This window comes from Tasmannia lanceolata, unplaced genomic scaffold (assembly GCF_043159265.1).
Source record: "Tasmannia lanceolata isolate RefF3 unplaced genomic scaffold, GAP_Taslan_0.1 ptg000003l, whole genome shotgun sequence".
In the NCBI taxonomy this organism is placed as follows: domain Eukaryota; kingdom Viridiplantae; phylum Streptophyta; class Magnoliopsida; order Canellales; family Winteraceae; genus Tasmannia; species Tasmannia lanceolata.
In genome coordinates, this window is record NW_027518680.1 from 49,289,434 (window position 1) to 49,309,163 (window position 19,730).

General features: G+C 41.0%; 1 protein-coding gene across 1 annotated transcript in view; it reads left to right on the forward strand.

Moving 5' to 3' along the window:
• Positions 1-1,164: 1,164 nt before the first annotated feature.
• LOC143855523 (SWIB complex BAF60b domain-containing protein) overlaps positions 1,165-19,730 on the forward strand; it is a 36,342-nt gene continuing 17,776 nt past the window's right edge. The window contains exons 1-4 of the mRNA XM_077365672.1: positions 1,165-1,722; positions 5,354-5,471; positions 5,572-5,743; positions 5,830-6,029. Of these exons, the coding sequence (XP_077221787.1) occupies positions 1,310-1,722; positions 5,354-5,471; positions 5,572-5,743; positions 5,830-6,029 (903 nt within the window). The 5' untranslated portion in view covers positions 1,165-1,309. The remainder of the gene's footprint in view (positions 1,723-5,353; positions 5,472-5,571; positions 5,744-5,829; positions 6,030-19,730) is intronic.

The window sequence follows — 19,730 nt, forward strand, 5'->3', positions numbered from 1 at the left end:
GGGTCAAAATCATTCTAGTGGAAATTTTTTAAGGGTATGGTCTATATCAACGGATGGGACCAACAAATGAATGCTTTAGATCATCCAAATAAGTGTCCCCACTGTTCTTTTTCTATACACTGGGGTCCCTAGAGTTTTTATATGATGAAAGGCCTTAGAGTCCATTATTTTTCAAAAAGTATCGTATGGCCCACACAATAGGATGATCCAAACCGTACATAAGATGGGACACAACCTAAATAGGTTGTGCCCCACACAATAGGATGATCCAAACCGTCCATAAGATGTGCCCCAAAAATCATTTCCATAGGATGATCCTAACCATCCGATCTATGATCCACCCTCTAATGTGCAGTCCCTCTACAGATCGGATGGTTAGGATCAACCTATGGAAATGATTTTTGGGGCACAACCTAATTAGGTTGTGTCCCATCTTATGGACGGTTTGGATCATCCTATTGTGTGGGCCGTACGGTACTTTTAAAAAAATAATGGACTCTAAGGCCTTTCATCATATAAAAACTCGACCCCCAATATAATGTCTATGGAGAAGAGACCCATCCAATGTCCAAAAAGCCACCTCTAAGCCACGAAATATCATTCCAAAAATAGAAGGGTTAAAATAGTAATTTAAATCAACATTACGCCACCGATTCGTGCCCACAAATTGCAGTGAAGTTCTTATAAATACCCTTTCCAAGCCCTAAAATTACTCTCGGCCCGGTTGACCGTTTCGAATGAGGCAAGGGCATCATCGTCATCCTAGTTCAGTGACTCTAACATCTCTACAGGGGTATTTACGTCAATTCACCATTTAGATATATGACGAAAAAACAGGAGACTGAGGAAGACAGAGACAGAGACAGAGACAGATTTAATGTCCAAAAAGCCCACTTAAAAGCCATTAAATAAAGTGTAAAATTCCATAAACATAAAGGGTAAAATGGTAATTTAAATACCTAATTACGCCATCTCCGCGTGCCTCAATTGCAGTGACCTTGCTATAAATACCCTTCCCAAATCCCAAAATTACACTCCACCCCGTTAAAGAACCCACGTCTGTTTTGAACGAAGCAAGGGCATCATCGTCATACTAATTCAGTAAATCTACAATTCCTATAGGGGTTTTTCCGTCAATTCCCTATTTAAATATAGACGAAAAAACAAGAGAGAGATAGAAATAGGTGGAGAGAGAAAGAGAGGAGGAAGAGAGAGACAGAGACAGCGAAGGGTTTGGAGAGAGAGAGAGAGAGAGCAGAGAGAGACGGTTAATTTCTGTTAAATTTAACCGTTAAATGTTGTGAGAAGAATGGTATCTGACCAAGAGATAGCAAACGGCCTAGAATCGGTGCTCCGTCAGACGGGACCGAACGCCGTCATCTCCTTTAACGGCGTTGTTCAGCAACTGGAGGCAAAACTAGGGTTAGACCTCTCTCACAAGGCCTCTTTCATACGAGACCAGATCGACCTCCTTATTCGCCCTCCAAAAGACCATTTTGCCCTTCAACATCACCCCCAATTTCAATCCATCCACCCCCAATTTACTCCTCATATTCATCATCCTCACCCTCATCACCATCATGAAGTTGGATTTCGTTCACAGCCTGTGTTTTCACCTCCTCCTCCTCCTCAGCAGCAGCCCAATGTTGTTGTGGCCGCTCCGGCCCCACCGGCCGCTGCTCCGGCCACCGCTCCGGCCACTGAAACCCTAACTAAAGAAAGGTTTTTTGTCTTATTCTTTCACTTTGATTTCATTGTTTTTCCTCTTCTTTTTCTTATTCTTTCACTTTGATTTCATTGTTTATGTTTCCTTATTTGGGAGAATTGAATTGTATTCTAGGGTTTTATTTTTCTCTTTTTTTTTTTTTTGTTGTTTCTGAGTAAATGTTTTGGTTTTTTTTTCTTTGTTCTTATCCCTTAATTTTATTATTTTTCTTGTTCTTTCCTTATTCTCTTGTTTAGGTTTGGATATGTGAGAGAGTTGGATTGAAATAGATGATGATTGATGGTTCTAGGGTTTCATTTTTCTCTATTTTTTGTTTTTTTTATCGATATTTTCTTAGTAGATCTTTTGAAATTTAGGGTTTGTTTTTTCTTGCTCTTGTTCTGCATTCAAAATGATGCTCTTGTTCTTATTCTTTGTGCTCATTTTCATTCTTATTCTGTTTCTTTCCTTATTCTCTTGTTTAGGTTTTGATATGTTGGAGAATTGGATGGAAATTGACGATGATTGATGAATCTAGGGTTTCATTTTTCTCTCTTTTTTGTTTTGCTTTTTCTGAGTAATATTTTAAATTTAGGGTTTGTTTGTTCATGCTCTTGTTCTGCATTCAAAATGGTTTATCGAAAGTTTATAATGATGCTCTTGTTCTTATTCTTTGTCCTCAGTTTTATTATTTTTCTAGTTCTTTCCTTATTCTCTTGTTTAGGTTTCGATATGTTGGAGAATTGGATGAAAATTGATGATGATTGATGATACTAGGGTTTCATTTTTCTCTCTTTTTTGTTTGTTTTTTCTGAGTAGATATTTTGAAATTTAGGATTTGTTTGTTCATGCTCTTGTTCTTCATTCAAAATGGTTTATCGAAAATTTATAATGATGCTCTTGGTCTTATTCTTTGTCTTCATTTTCATTCTTTTTCTTTTTTCTTTCCTTATTCTATTCTTTAGGTTTCGATATGTTGGAGATTTGAATGGAAATTGCTGATGATTGATGATTCTAGGGTTTCATTTTTCTCTATTTTTTGTTATTTCTGAATATATCTTTTGAATTTTGAGTTTTTTTTGTTTCTGTGTTGTTCTGAATTCGTTATGCCTTATTAGAAGTTTACAATTGTAGGTTCTAGGATTTTTTTTTAAATGGGTAAAATCAGTGTTTAAAAACTCCTTGACTCGACAAGGAACTCCCCCGAGTCGACTCCTTTTTGCCTTGGCCGCGTTCCGCATTGCACCACATCCGCATTCCGCGTTTTGCCCTACATAGTCATTAAACTCCTTCGACTCTCCCAAGTTATGACCGCGTCAACCGCGTTGTTGGCCGCGTCCGCGCCGAGTCGACAAGGATTTTTCCTGGCCGCGTTCCGCGTCAAATCCGCGTTTTTAAACACTGGGTAAAATTAGATGAGATAAAGGGATGTGGGCCTATAGCTCAATGGTTGAGGCTTTGTATCTCAACCTTGAGGTTGTGGATTCAATCCCAGCTTACCTACCAAAAAAAAATTTTGATTAGGGTTTTTTTTCTCTTTTTTCTTATTTTTGTTTCTATTGTGCACCGATAATTTGAATTGTTGAATTATGTGGTTCTTGATTTTGGTTGTGTTTTTGAGATGGTTGTTGTTGAATGTGTTTTTGGTTTTGGTTTCGTGATTGTTTCCTAATTTGAGTATGTTGTTGGCATCGTGAAATTGTATTTTCATGGTGTTATGGATGAGGATGAAACAAGAGATTCCTGTGATTTAGTGAAGCAAAGCTAGGGGTTAATATTTTATTGCTTCTTGATATGGACGCATTTATGGCTTTTGATGCTATTTTGTTGGTAGTTTGATTCCCAGCAATAGGGTTATATGTAAGCTAAGTGCATTCTTTGTCGCTAAAGGGTATGGCTGAGGATGTCATTGCATGTCATTGCAGTTTCAATTATCATTGTACTGTTGTATTTTGGGATTGAGCCTCTAGTTCAATGGTAAAGGCTTTGGCCTTCCACCATGAGGTCGGAGGTTCGATCCCAGCTTACCTAGCAAAAAAAAAATCATTGTACTGTTGTGGGTTTCCATCAATCACAACGATTAATGGATGCTGAGAGTGTATTAGGGCATAATATTATATGTTATTCACGTTGTTTCACACATTTAAAAGTAGAGTCAAGCGAAGGGTTACCCTAAGAACAAAAGTGTACGCCTCAGTGTGTTAAGTTAAGCGATACTTTCAGGAAAAAAAGTGTTTAAAGAAAATTAGTGCAACGTAATTTGAAAATAGATAATAATATGAAAAATGAAATAATTAAAAATGAAATAAGACGGAGTGAAAAAAATTACATGATGTCCTGTTATCATTATTGTCATTCACTGAATCATTAAAAAAATAATATTGTCATTCACTGATTTTTCCGTTGAGAATTGATATTTGATATCTTTTATGCAACTGGCATAAGGGTAACAAGCAGCCTTACAATATTCATCTTTCAATCAAAATATGAAGTATGTGTTAATGTGTCATAGAACAGTTAGTAGAAATCACTCCAAAACATTCACTTGAATTACTATTACTGCTAATGGTTTAGATTACGACCTGTTCTTGGGTGGTGGCAAAGTCCTGGCTGATGAACTTGGGATTTGGATCTGGGTTGAGATCCATCTAGGGTTTAAGGTGTATATATATTGTTCTTTTAATGTGTTTTGGATAATTTGATGGTTGGAAATATAAAAGATTCATCTTTTCATAGTGATTCCTAGCATTTGATGTTCTGATGCCCCAAATCCAATGATGTGATGCTATTCAATATATGAATAAGTTCTCTTATCTAATGCTGGGATTTTCATATTGTCATGTCTTATCATTTCTATGGGAAATATATGAGATTCATTTTTGAATTTTAGGGAATTATATTTAGGAATTACTGCTGGAAATTTGTGGTTCATGTTTAATTGCTAAGTTGATAGAGGATTGCTTTGGGCGTTGAAGAACTATTGCTCAAAATTTACTTTCCTGTATTAGGATGAGTCTAGGGGGAAGATTGTTAAGTGTTAGGAGTTGCTGTCACTTGGGAATGTAGTAGATTATGTCTCTGCTCTATATCTCTAGCCTATTGTGCTACCTGATTCCGATTCTTATTAAACATACCTTATCTCTTCTGCCAACATTTGTGCTAATCCATGCTTGCCAAACTTATGCTAGTACTATTGTAAAGTTTTCTGGAAAAAATAGACCTAGGTTCAAAACTTGTTACATCTTACTCATCCAAATAAGGTGGGTACTATTAGATTCCCAATTCAGTTCACTGAGCGAGGTGAGATTCCACCAGCTTGCTGGATCATTAATGGGGCCTATAACAAAACATGGGGGGTGACCCACATCATGTCTGGAAGGTTCCATCATTTGGTTCAAACTTCGGGGTGGAGTCTTTTCCTACCATAGAAGACTGAACTTATTCCCTAATAAGATTTTCTTCGCATTATCAAATTGTAGCGCGCCATGTGCAAGTGAGTAGATAACCCCTTAACAATAGGCTTACCCAGTGGCTTTCCGCAAAAGCTTTTAAACTATAGAAGAAAAATGGTGTTAATGGGAGAATATTGCCTAGTATGCTCCTCGACCTGATGTGTTTGTACTTTGTACTTTTACCACTTCATTGCAGTGCTCCTACTCCTACTGGAGCTAAAAGAAGAGGTGGCCCGGGGGGTCTCAACAAAGTTTGTGGTGTTTCACCTGCTCTTCAAGCTGTTGTTGGTGAGCCAACCATGCCGAGGACTCAGGTTCTGACTCCCTAAATCAACCATGCCATCTTTCAAAGGTTTATTCTGCAATTATTCTTTTTATGTTCAAAATCCCGAATCACCCTTCTTTTGAGTACAGATTGTGAAGGAACTATGGGCATACATACGGAAAAACAATCTCCAAGATCCAAGTAACAAGAGAAAAATTATCTGCAATGATACTCTTCGTTTGTTGTTTGAGACTGACTGTACTGACATGTTCAAGATGAATAAGCTATTAGCAAAGCATATCATTCCACTTGAACCTTCAAGTATGTATCTGGGGCCAATATTAAGGATTCAATAATTTTTACCTAGGACAATTTGGATGAAATTTCACGTTTTGTAATGCTTGCAGAAGATTCAGGTTCAGATCGTAAAAGGTTAAAGGTCGGGGTCACAAATGTGGAAGCTCCAAGTGAATGTAGTGAGCCTGGTACGTCTCATGTGATAATATCTGATGCACTTGCCAAGTTTTTTGGTACTGGAGAAAGGGAAATGCTTCCATCGGAGGCTGTGAAGCGTGTGTGGGACTACGTAAAAGTTAACCAGTTGGAGGTTGGTAAATGGTTGAATAAATTTGTATAACTTTTGTAGCTTTCTAAGTTTTTTGACATCTGCTTAGCATCTCTCATAGTCCTGGACGTGCATAACTGCATCATTGAAATATGGTCAGGTGGAGCTTGATTTTAGTAACTCATTCATGTGCCATTTGTTATGCTTGGGGTGGGCTTGATTAAATCTCACTGGGTCATTTCCCTTTTTTTGTTATTGTGATGTGATAGGATGCCATGCCACTAATCAGATTGCTTATATTTATACAGTGGTATGGACAAGTATCATACTAATGTCAGTTTGTCCTATATGTAAAAAAAAGTAAAAGCAAATCAAATAAGACAAACTGTGATGATGTCAATACCAAATCCCTATATATATGTTTTTCGAAGCTAGTACTGTAAAAGAAGAATACCTACATCTCCCGGCCACCTTTCTGATCGTTCAGAGGGTTAAATTTTATTTTCACAAGTATATGTGTCATGTGATTCACTAGAATCTATTATAATATTTTACCATAAACAAAATATATTCGATCGAAACATACATTGCATCTTGGTGGGTGTTGTCCTGGTCGGAGAGACGAAGGGCGCTCTTGAAATTGTGCCTACAAGCCATGATTTGGACAATCTGGTTGGGAAGGAAGGAGTGGACTTGTACAAGAAAGTCTACAAGCACAGTGATATTGAAGAAGATGTTGGGAGAACAATGGAGGGGGGCACTGTTGATGCAATTTTTTAAAGGGGTACAAGGTTCAATTATTAAGAGGAAATGGGGTTACTACCTACACATTGTGGTTTCCAAGCTTAAGATGGTACCTAGTTGTCCTCAAACCCCATTGGGTAGCATAAAGATGAACTTTGATCAAGCAAGTAAGGGGTTCCTCGGACGTGCAAGGAAGGAGGAATCATAAGAGATGAGAATGGAGAGACTAGGCTCACATTTTCAGGTCTGGTGGGTGAGAGGAGATCGACCAAGGCAGACGCTTTGGCTCTAGTGCACGGAGTAATATTGTTGATGCCATTCTTAAGTGAAGAGTCTGTATGTTGAAGGCTGTTCTCTAATCAGATGGTGTACAGAGGGTCAGGGGTACCCATGGAAACTAGCGAACGTGTTTGAAGAGATTCTAGAGTTCATTTTTCCATGTGGAAAGAGATGCTACTGGGGAGGTAGATAGGTTAGCCAACACAGGAGTATCCTTCCTCAGTTTGACATTAAGAGACCAAATGTCTAAATAGAAGGCCTTTTAGAAGTGTCTTGGCATGCTTTTAGCCATAGCTACTTTACTGTTTGTGCTGTGTTGAAATATCATGTCTGTTTTTCATGAGGCCCGATCATCTAGATCGGACCTTTTGCTGTTGTTTTTTTTGTTGCTTAATAAAAATCATTGCTTTTCAAAAATATAAAAATAAAAATATATTCACTTCTAATATCTCATGTTATAGTCAAGGTTTAAAATTTCGGTTTCGGTAACCGTTTCGGACCCCACCAAAAACCGAAATTTCGGTCCAAAATTTGGTAATTTGGTTCCAAATTCTGGACCCAAATTTCTAAATTTTGGACCGAAATTTTGTAACACTTTATTTTTTTAATAAATAATGTCATTGAACCGAAATTTCGGAGAGAAATTTGGTAAATGGCGAAAAATTGAATTTCGGAAATTTTCGGTTTCGGTCCCCACCGGTATCCAAAATTTCGGTCAAAATTTTAAACCATGGTTATAGTAAAATAACTCATGTTTAAACTGTACTGAGCTGGAAGATTTATGGTGGCAAAATCTTGTTATCCTTTCCCACCGAGAGTAAACTATACATGATCTCCACTACCTGTGTAGGTTTTCAAAAGTTAGTTCTAGAAGCTATTATACCTACATCCACCAAAGTGTTATTCATAAGTATGGTATAAAACAGTGTTTTTGAAAAATAAAAAATAAAAAGAAGTGAATGAAATGATTCTAGAGGCCTAAGGCTCGCCCAAAGGTTCTTTAAATTATCTAGAGGCCTAAGGCCTGGGGATCCCCTCTCCCCCTTTTTATTTCGTGATCATCTCCGAGACATTAAGCAGATTGATAAGCATAGGTAAGTCTTGGGCCTAATTGAGGGATTCAAAATAGGACCTCAGGAGGTGGTGTCCCATCTTCAGTTTGCAGATGACACGTTGATATTTAGTGTACCAAAGATGGAAAAGGTGCTAAAGCTAAAGGCTATCCTCCCTTGCTATGAGGTGGTCACGAGACAGAGATCCAACTAATGTAAATCAAGAATATTGGGGATTAATACCCATCTTGATGAGGTTGAAGGGTTGGCAGGCCTACTTGGGTGTTACCGTGGATATCTTTCCGATCTACACTGGCCTGCCTGTGGGAGTTGGCCGACCAAAGAAGAGGCATTGGCACACCATAATAGATAGACACTTGGAAGCGAAACCTAGCCTCTTTGGGCGGTAAAAAAGTGGTGTTGGTGACCATTCCGGTGTACTAATACTTGGTATTCAAATGCTCTGTAAGTGTGATTAAGAGGATAGAGGAGATTAGGAGAAGACTTCTTCGGGGAGGGTCAGATGAGAAGAAAAGATTTCATTTAGTCCGCTGGGAAGAAGCTACTAAACCAATCAAAGACGGGGGAGTGGTCATTAGGAAACTAAAAGTGGTGAACGACGGCTGGCTATGACAGTTTGGGTAGAGAAATTGAACTTATGGGTAAGAATCCTGGAAGGAAAGTTTGGGTCACTACATGGTCAGTGGACATCTGACGACAGGTTAGGGATGGTAGGGTGACGATATATAGAGACATTTTGATACCAAAGCAGATATTTAATGAAGGAATAAGGTATCCGGTCTATAAGGGTGATGGAATAAAGTTTTTGGTATCAGAAGTGGTGTGGAGACGCCATGTTGGAGGATTTATTTCCTGACTTATTTGTTGTGGTGATGGATTAGGAAAGTTGGGTAATAGATTGCTTTCAGAGAGAGGCGAATAAAATAGCGTGGAGAATTAATTTCAGAAGAAACTTCTTCGAAAGAGAATTGGATATGGTGGCAAGACTGTTGGAGATGATGGTAGTGTGTTACATCAATAGGACTGGAGAGGATGAAAGGGTTTGGATCTGGTGTTCTTTTGGGGATTGTAGGGTCAACTCATTCTACCAAATTATTGTATCTAATTCTGCTCCTTCTCGCCTAGCCAGTGTGTGGAGCATTCTTGCACCTCCTAGGGTTTGTGCATTTGGATGGACAATGATGCTAGACAAAATTCTAACTGTGGACCATCTGCGCAGTCGCAATATGATAAGTATAGATCATTGTTTTATGTGTGTGAGGGTGGGAGAGACAATTCAACATTTATTCATCCACTGCAGCCTAGCCAGGTACGTGCGAAGCAAAATACTCACCAAATTTTGCATGTCTTGGGTCAGGATTGAAATTTCAGTTTCGGCCTCAGCCGAAAATGAAATTTCTGTGGCCATTTTGGTTTTGGTGTAAATTTTGGGCCCGGCCGAAATCTGAAATTTCGGTATTTCGGCTGAAATTTAAAACCATGGTCTTGGGTCTTCCCTTCCTAGGTACCGGATTTATTGAAGTGTTGGACCCTTGCCGGAAGAAAGGAAAAGTTCTTTGGAATCTAATGCTACTCCTCCCAATTTGGGTGTTATAAAAAGAGAGGAGTGCTAGTGTTCAGAGGCCGAGTTAGAAGCCCCCAGTGCATATGATGCGGTTCGTAGGCGTCTGGGTCCCAATAAGTGACATATTTGCCCATTAGGATTGTTAGGGATTTATTTCCATGATATTTAGTTTTTAGGATTTTTATTTCCATGTTTTTAATTTTTAGGGGTATTTTAGTCTCATATTATTATTAACTCTTCTTCTTCTATTTTTTCTCCCTAGCCTACATCAGTCTGGTATCAGAGCGAAGGATCCAAGTTACCTCACATAACCAACAACAAGCACCAGCGCACACATTGAAAATCCATCCATTTTCGGGGTTAAAATATGTGAAGCAACAATAAAAAAGCTGTCTGCCGAATTGATCGCCAGCCAACTCAATCATCTTCAACCTTGGATCGGATCCTTCTGTTTGCTGCTCGAGTTTCAGCCCAAGACCAAATTGCCATTCTAGGTGAGGTTCTGCTCTTGTGCAGCCCAGAAATACCTGGTTCGGTTCATCCAAGTCACCCTACAAACTAGTCCCTTGATCAATGCAACCAGTCCCTTTCTTTAGCCTTCTGATAGCACTCAGAAACCCCATCTTTCTACTCGATTAACATCTGCCCTTATTCCCATTATTTCACAACTGATTTTCCCTTTTTTTCCCTCTCTGAGTTTTGATAATAAAACAGCTTACTCGAGAACCCCAAGACTCTAATTCCATTGCTTACGGAAACCTTCCATATCCGCCCAATCTGCCATATCCTCTGCCTTTCTCCCTTGTTATTCTCAGTCGGCCACCCTCACCCTGCTTCAGAAAACACCCTCAACTGCAAGAAATCTCCCACATATTTTCTTGCACCCATCTCTAAATCTTTTCCTAAGATTTAGAAATTCCCATACCCTAACTGACACGACTTACATTGAAATGGATTCACATGAATAGAAACAACAGTGATAAGATGAACCTTCTCCATTGAGGGGTGGCCCCGACGGCAATGCCACTGAAAACTGTCAACTGAACTTCGCAACGTGATATCAGTACGAGCACGATCAAGGTAATATATGCCATCAACTTCATGCCCAGGACCACTCCTCCTCCAAGCCTGCAGATCCTGAAACACGCAGTAAGAAGCTAAAAATGTCACAGAACAACGAAGATGTTTAGTAAGTTGGCTAACAGAAAGAAGATTCAAAGAAAACTTAGGGAGATTAAGTACAGAAGATAAAGAAAGACTTGGATGAGGGGACGCGACACCAACTCCAGTAACTGGAGAGCTATTTCCATCAGCCAAGGTAACCATAGGGTCTGAAGATGAATACGACTGAAAGGAAGAAAGTCAATTTGATTTACTAGTCATGTGGTTAGAAGCCCCAGAGTCAATGAGCCAAGATCCATCTAGAAAGGAAACAAGACGGAGTGCTACCTTGCTACATGAAACTGGCTGTGGGCTACTTGCCTTTGCCTAGGGAATGCAAGAAGGCTTCATACGTGGCTCGTGAGACAACCATGGAATCTGTAGGCTCAATTGGTGTAGAGGATGGAGGAGTGGAACTCTCAACTACAGGAAGCGACGTAGATTAGCATGGTGAGACAGCCTCAACTCCGGATGCAAATCATGACAAAAGTCGACGGAATGACCCTCCAAACCACAGTGAGTGCAAAATCAGGATCTACGACCATGAAAACCACGCTCCTTGAATTGCGATCAGTGCCACGACCATGACGCCCATGACCTCGGCCGCCGCGACCACCACAGCCTTAACCAGACTACACAGCAAGAGCAGAGCGCTTGATGGATGAATCAATCGACACTTCAACCCGCACAGAGAGTTGCACTCGAGAGAAAACCTAGTCGAGGGAGAGATGAGAGCCATGTCCCACAATCTGACGAATGGAGAGAAACTCAGGGGCTAAGGAGTCCAAGAACTGGATAACCCACAGATCTTTCTGGCGCTTGGCTAACATGGTAGCATTCGTCGTGAAAGGCATGTACATATCAAGCTGCTCACATAACGTCACAAACTTCGAGTAATGTTCTGAAATAAGCTTATCACCACATTGTAGATGGAGGAGTTCCGAGTAAACGTCACAGATCCGTGTGAGGTTGTTTTGATGCAAGCACCATGCAAGGGAAATTTGGAAAATATTACAAGAGAAAGGGCGCGCCTAATTCGAAGGCCAATATAGTTATTTGGCAAGATTCCCAATCAAACCTTGCTTAAAGAATCAGAGTGGTTTTGGAGAGAGAGATAAACTTCTGCCTCCTTCGGTTTCCGAATTGGAATAGAGATAAATGTGTTGAGTTTAGTATTAGGGGTATTCTAGTCATTTTTGGTTTAAGGCCGGTGGTTGTGGGCTAGGTCAGTGGGTTTTTTTTTGTGGGCTTTTTATGTTGAATTGGGCCGGCTTTATTGAGTCTAGCAAATAAAGAGTCCTAGACAGTTGTAGTTACTTGGCCTCCAAGTTTACTTGGTCACTAAGTTTACTTGGCCTCCAAGTTATGGAGTCTATATAAACAATTGTAATGATCATTTTGAAGCAATGAATAAATTTCAGAAATTCTCAGCGTTGATCTCTTCATTGAGGGTGTGATTGCCTTCTCCCTAAGTGTGAGTGCTTAGGACAACCCTAGGTGTGATTGCCTAGGTTTCTCTCTCGTTCTTTTTTTAGTTTTCCTTCAAATCCTCTTTGTTCCTTATCTTTTCGAATTAACCTAATTAAATCCCTTCTACTAGCCATATAAATCCTCCATCAAACCCAAACCCTATTTATTCCAATCTTAAGCATCCTTTTAACTCTTTCTTTAGACAAAACCCTAACCTAAAATTCATAATATAGTGCTGATTGAGAAAGATCCTGCATCATTTTGGTATCAGAGCAGGTCAGCACTATGTCTACTTGTACTGGAAGAACTTGTAAAGGGAGATTGACGGATCATCAACGAGATGAGTTGTTGCTTAGGCTTGTGGAGCAAATGGATGGCTTAAATACTCGTATGGGAGTCCTAAAATCAAGGGTTACTCAAACCACGGGTAACTCTGTAGCCAACCTTGATGGAGAGTCAAGTGGAGGCGAAGCCAATGATGACAGAACTGTTGAACGAGGTGGACAGCAGGTAGATCAGCCAATTAATCTCACTCCAAGGCGAGGGGTGAGGATTGACAAACCTCAACAAGAGCTCCAAGCCCCCTTGGTGGATTGGACAAGGGAGTTGCTTGAGAGAGACTATTACGAGCCTCAAGATATCGCGGCAGATATCACAAAGAAGGTGAAGGTGGATGTGCCAGACTTTGACGGGAGACTCGATCCAACAATCTTTGCTGGTTGGTTGTCTGCGATTGAGAAATATTTTGATTGGTATGATATGTCAGATGAGAGGCGAGTTCGTTTTGCTAAGATGAAGCTCATAAGTCTAGCAAAAGTGTGGTGGATGGGTGTCGAAGGCGACATAAGAAGGTTAGGACAGCCACCCATCAGTACTTGGCAAGAGATGAAGGCAAAGCTACGGGAAAAGTACATGCCACCCAATTATCAGGACCGAATATGTGAGCAACTTGTCAATCTTAAGCAAGGAAGCATGACCGTGGCAGAATATATGCAAAAGTTAGACGAACTCAAGACCCGAAGTCAAATTGTTGAAGATCCTCGTCATTCCTTGGCTAGATTCAAATCTGGTATGAGATCTGATATAAGGAGAGAAATGCTCCAACAACCACTATACAACGTGGAGCATGCTTTCCAAGTGGCCTTAGACATGGAGGAGTACTTGAGAGTGCCAACCATGAAGAAATTTTCTTCCCAGGCTGGGGAGACAGCCACAAAAAGGTTTAATGAAGGCAACCAAACTTTTAGAGAAAGCTTGAGTCCGTGTGCTGTGCCAGCGTTATTGACCCCAAAGAAGGATGGGAGTTGGCGCATGTGCGTGGACAGCCGTGCTATCAACAGGATCACCATCAAGTACCGCTTTCCTATGCTGGACATGATGGCTGGAGCTACCATCTTTTCGAAGCTTGATCTCAAGAGTGGTTATCACCAAATCCGTATTCGCTGGGGAGATGAATGGAAGACGGCTTTCAAGACCAAGGATGGACTCTACGAGTGGCTAGTTATGCCTTTCGGCCTATGCGATGCACCAAGTACCTTCATGCGAGTGGTGACGCAGGTACTACAGCCTTTTATTGGTCATTTCTTGGTTGTGTACTTTGATGATATATTGATCTATAGCAATACTAAGGCCAAACATTTCTTCCATTTGCAACAAGTGATGAGCATTCTCCGGCAAGAGAAACTCTATATTAATATGAAGTGTTCCTTTATGAGTTCTCGTGTTGTGTTTTTGGTTTTATCGTGTCTTTTAGAGGCGTGGAAGCAGATCCTGAGAAAATTGAAGCCATTGTCAACTGGCCTACACCTACCACATTGCATGAGGTACGGAGTTTCCACGGGTTAGCAACTTTCAATCGGAGATTTATTCGTAGTTTTAGCACTGTTATGGCGCCAATAACTGATTGCATGAAGAAGGGCCAGTTCACATGGGCACGAGCAGCTTCCAAAGCTTTTGAAGAGGTAAAGAAGAGAATGACAGAGGCACCGGTACCACAATTACCAGATTTTGCCAAAGTTTTTGAAGTGGCTTGTGATCCTTCACACGGTGGTATTGGTGGTGTACTCAGTCAGGAAGGCCATCCAATTGCATTCTTCAGTGAGAAGCTTAATGACGCCAAACAAAAATACTCTACGTATGACAAGGAGTTTTATGCGGTACTACAAGCCTTACGTTATTGGCCGCATTATCTTATCTCTAAGGAGTTTGTGCTATATTCTGATCATGAAGCTTTGAAGCATATCAACAGTCAAAAGAAGTTAAACCCGAGGCATGGGAAATGGGTTGAATTCCTTCAAGCTTATACATTTGTCATTAAGCACAAGGCTGGTGTCGAGAACAAAGCAGCAGACACGCTTAGCCGAGTGGTGTACGTGCTTACTACAATGATTGTAAAGGTGGTAGGATGTGAGCAATTGAAGAATGAGTACGCTTCGTGCAAGGATTTTTGCATTATCTATGCTGATTTGCTAGCTGGACAGCGGGGTCATACTGACTTTTCTCTACAAGATGGCTATCTATTCAAGGCACATCGTCTTTGCTTACCCTCTACTTCTGTTCGTGACCAAGTTGTATGGGAACTGCATGGGAGAGGTCACTTCGGACGAGACAAGAAGATTGCCATGATTGAGGAAAGATTTTATTGGCCTAGTCTCAAGCATGATATTGCTAAATTGGTGTCCCCATGTCGTACATGTCAATTGGCAAAGGGAAGGAAGAAGAACACGGGCCTTTATACACCACTTTCGATTCCTCATGAGCCTTGGCAAGACCTAAGTATTGACTTTGTCCTGGGATTGCCAAAGACCGTTCGAGGATACGATTCTATCCTAGTGGTTGTGGATCGTTTTTCAAAGATGGCATATTTTATTCCTTTCTCAAAGACCACAGATGCTGTACATGTGGCAAAATTGTTCTTTACAGAAGTGGTGCGGCTCCATGGATTGCCGAAAACTATTGTGTCAGACAAAGATGTGAAGTTCACTAGCTACTTTTGGCGGACTTTGTGGCGTTTATTAAATACTCAGCTAAAATTTTCAACTGCTTTTCATCCGCAAACTGATGGGCAGACCGAAATTGTTAATAGAAGTCTTGGAAATCTACTTTGTTGCTTCGTGGAAGACAAGATTACTACATGGGATTTGATTTTACCGTTGGCTGAGTTTGAATACAATAGCTCAGTCAACAGATCTACTGATCGTAGCCCCTTTGAGATTGTTTTGGGTTTGCAACCAAGGAAACCAGTTGATTTGGTCCCTCTACCCCTTTCAGCCCTTCCTAGTGCAGAAGCAGACGCGTTTACCGAGCATATTCGAGCCATCCATGCTGATGTGCGCCGCAAAATTGCTTCAAGCAATGCTAGATACAAGAGCCAAGCATACTTACACCGTCGACATGCTGAGTTTGAAGTTGGGGATCAAGTTATGGTGCGTATACGACCCGAACGCTTTCCGACCAGCAAGTATAAGAAGCTTCAGTATCGAAGTGTTGGTCCTTACCAAGATTCTCAAGAAGATAAACTCTAATGCCTATGTTTCGGACTTGCCGGACAGCATGGGTATTAGTAATGTCTTCAATATTGAAGATCTTACTCTTTACCCTGGACTTATTGATGCTTCTTCTAGTGACCTCACTACTGCTCCCCTTCGTCCAGCTTCTAATGTTCGTGATGAGATTGAGGATGTTGTGGACAACAACATTGTTTCGACTCGAAGCGGTGGGTACCAAAAGTATTTGGTGAAGTGGAAGAATAGGCTGTGGTCGGACTGCACGTGGATTTCTGATGACGAATTTTAACAATTGGCTCGTGATCTTTATGAGAGATACCACTCTTCAACTCGCTAGAGTTGAGTTTTCCCAAGCAGGGGAGAGATGATGCAAGCACCATGCAAGGGAAATTTGAAAAATATTACAAGAGAAGGGGCGTGCCTAATTCGAAGGCCAATAGTTATTTGGCAAGATTCCAATCAGACCTTGCTTAAAGAGTCAGAGTGGTTTTGAGTCATGTTGCTAGTACTGAGTTTAGTATGAGGGGTATTCTGGTCATTTTTGGTTTAAGGCCGGTAAATGTGGGCTAGGTCAGTGGGTTTTTTTTTGTGGGTTTTTTATGTTGAATTAGGCCGGCTTTATTGAGTCTAGTAGATAAAGAGTCCAAGACAGTTGTAGTTACTTGGCCTCCAAGTTTACTTGGTCACCAAGTTATGGAGTCTATATAAATAATTGTAATGATCATTTTGAAGTAATGAATAAATTTCAGAAATTCTCAGCGCTGAGCTCTTCATTGAGGGCGTGATTGCCTTCTCCCTAAGTGTGAGTGCTTAGGACAACCTAGGTCTGATTGCCTAGGTTTCTCTCTTTTTTTCTTTTTTTAGTTTTCCTACAAATCCACTTTGTTCCTTATCTTTTCGAATTAACCTAATTAAATCCCTTCGACTAGCCATGTAAGTCCTCCATCAAACCCAAACCCTATTTATTCCAATCTTAAGCATCGTTTAACTCTTTCTTTAGACAAAACCCTAACCAAAAATTCATAATGTAGTGCTGATTGATAAAGATCCTGCATCAGTTTACATAGGAAAAAAGTGTTTCTGCAAGTTTCCAAACATCTTTAGACGAGTATAGAAACATCATCGACCCATCAATCTTTGGTTCCATACTATTCCATAAAAGTGTCTGAATGTGTGCATCCTCTTAGCGCCACTTGCTATAAGACTTATCATCAACAGGCGGAGTATCCTTTTCAAGATAGTCAACTTTGCCTCGAGCCAGAATAAACGTCTCAACTGCCTGACTCCACGGAGGGTAATTAGAACCATCCAATTTGATGTATGTCTTCTGAACCATAGGAAGCTCCATCGAATTAGTGCCAGAAGTGGTAGCCATGAGAACACCAAAACCACAAAGAAGAGATCAAACCAACCAACACCAACAAGCCACCAACAACGAAGCGAACCAAAGCACACCAAGGCAAGCATGACTTCCAACACATTAGACACGGGCCATCAGAGACAAGGCAAACGTGAACCACATAACCAAAGCGAGTGAAGCAAACAACAACCCAAATCGACGAAGAAGAAACTCGCTAGGGCGATAAACAATCAGCCCAACACAACAACACACGACCTCAGAACAAGAGAGATTCAAAACATACAAGCAACTAACCATCGATGAATGAGAAATTAGCAGCAACCGCTGTCCGAAGCCCGAACGACAAGGCAAATAGGAGAGGGAAAAGACTCAAGACCATAAAAAAATCGATCGACACGACGGAGAAACTCAACAATGGGTATGTAGGGTTTGGAAAGAAGGGATGTAATGAAGATTACGGGGTTTCAGGATGGGTTTGGAAGGGGAGGCAGTAAGGGAGGGGGTCTTTGGGGCATGGGCAAGGGGGTGTCAATAAGGGATAGTCTTTTGGGGGGTGGGCAAGGGGGCGGCAACAAGCGATGGCATTGTGGGGGGTGGGGAATGGTGTGGCAGCAATAGTAGAGGGAAGAGGGGGTGTCGGCTAAGGGTTTTAAGGGGAGTGGGAGGGGGGTGAGAAGGAAAGAGTGGGTGGGGGGGGGGGGAGCTAGGGTTTGGAAGAGAGGGAGCGGCTCCATGAAACCTGAAAAGCCACTTTGAGTTTTGATTTTCTCCCCTTTTTTGCTTCACCGTTTCAACACGAATCATAACTTACAGCTTTTTTTGTTTTTGAAAGATGGCAGAGTACATTTATACCCTGGAAATTACATTGGGAACGAGGGGGTCCGGCTTGCATTTACATAGTATAATGGCCAAGAGCATACTCCTGAACCATCAAGAGAAACAGGTAAAAACTACTCATAATTACATCGAGATAAAGTGTAGCTCATCCAACCTGCTAACTCCCACCAACATTACAAAGCTACAGACCCCACAGCTACCCCAACCAAAACCATTTCCCAACCTCCTTCCCAATCAACCAAAAAGAATTCTTCTTCTCTCCAAAACCCCCGAGGACAAGTACATGTACAAAAGAAGGATATCACCCAAAGCAAAAGATTGAAATCTCTCAAGCTAAGGGGAATCAACTTCAATACAGCTACTCCACAGCTTCCATGATCAGAGTAGTACCTAAGATAACCAGACCTAAGAAATTGAAGCTTTAGTGAAGATCTTCATCGTTTCATCCACTCACGTGCTTCCTCAGGAATACTCAACGAGACGAACTAAATCAGAGCAGAACAACTCCTGAAGAGGGTAGCCAAAGACTCTCAAACTTATCCTGAAACCTTCCAATCAATCAACAAACCTCTTCCGAGAGATTTAAAAGGACTCCTTTAAACTACCAATCATTCAACACAACAATCTTCCTCCCTTTAATCCTAAATTCACGCCAGAAGGTTATGAAAAGACTGAATTGGAAGAAGAACTTAATGCTTAAGCCCCCTCCCCAAATCTTTTTTTCAGCCTCTTTTGCTCTTACCTCTTTCTCTTCCTTGTCTCTTGCCGCCATTGCTAGAAACATATATTTGGTTGGCCCCCAAATCTTCATCGTATTCAATCACAAAAACGTCCCCCACTGTTGACAAGTCATCGAATTCTTCCGAGAACGATCCACGACTTCCTGACTCTTCTGAACTATCACCACCCTGCTTAGCCTTACCTTTAGAATCTTCACTAGGCCCTGGGAGCTCCCTGGCTCGTTGATCTAATTCCTGTCCCAGCATTTCCAAGGGAACAACGGCCTCAATAATCAGGCTTTCCCGACTATTCTCGAGGTCCCTAATTACGGTCCTTTTTTCCTCATCCCAGAGGCGCCGATGAGTGTGTCTTTCCTTTTCTAAAACTTTGTTGAACATGAGGAGATCGAGGAGAGGCAAATGCAATTCCCTATCACTTGTCGTCTCATAGGAGTTGAGGTCGATGCCCGGATTGCTGGTAGAGTCTTTCCTTAGGTGTGCCCATCGCTTTTTTAGCGGGCTGAGAGAAACCTCACATATGGTGGGTGATTCCTTCCTTGCTAGTTTTTCATTGTAGCGAAGATCTTTCGGGCTCAAGATCTCCAGGCTCATACGAAAAGTCCTAATCGATCGAAGTGTTGCCACCCTGGTTCGCTTCCTTCCCTGGCATAGTTGGTTCAGTGAAGTTGTCAAAATTTTGAAGGAGCTTTGATGCCGTGTTCATAGTATTTGAACCTCTATTGTAGAGAAAAGAAGAAGAAGAAGAAGAGAAAAGGTAAGAGAAGAAGACCATTCAAAATAAAAAAGAGAAAAGAGAAGAAGAGGGGAGGTAGAGAGAAAGAGAATTGAGTCGAATAGCTCTCCCTTTCGTAAAACATAATATATGAATATATACTATATATATGTATACATCTATGTGTGTGTTGTTAGGGTTACATGGGAAATATCACGAATGCCCCTAATCAGGTTTGTGAATTGCACCCCTTCATCTAACTCTAACGAAGAATTACTTTCCATCTAGAGCAATAGA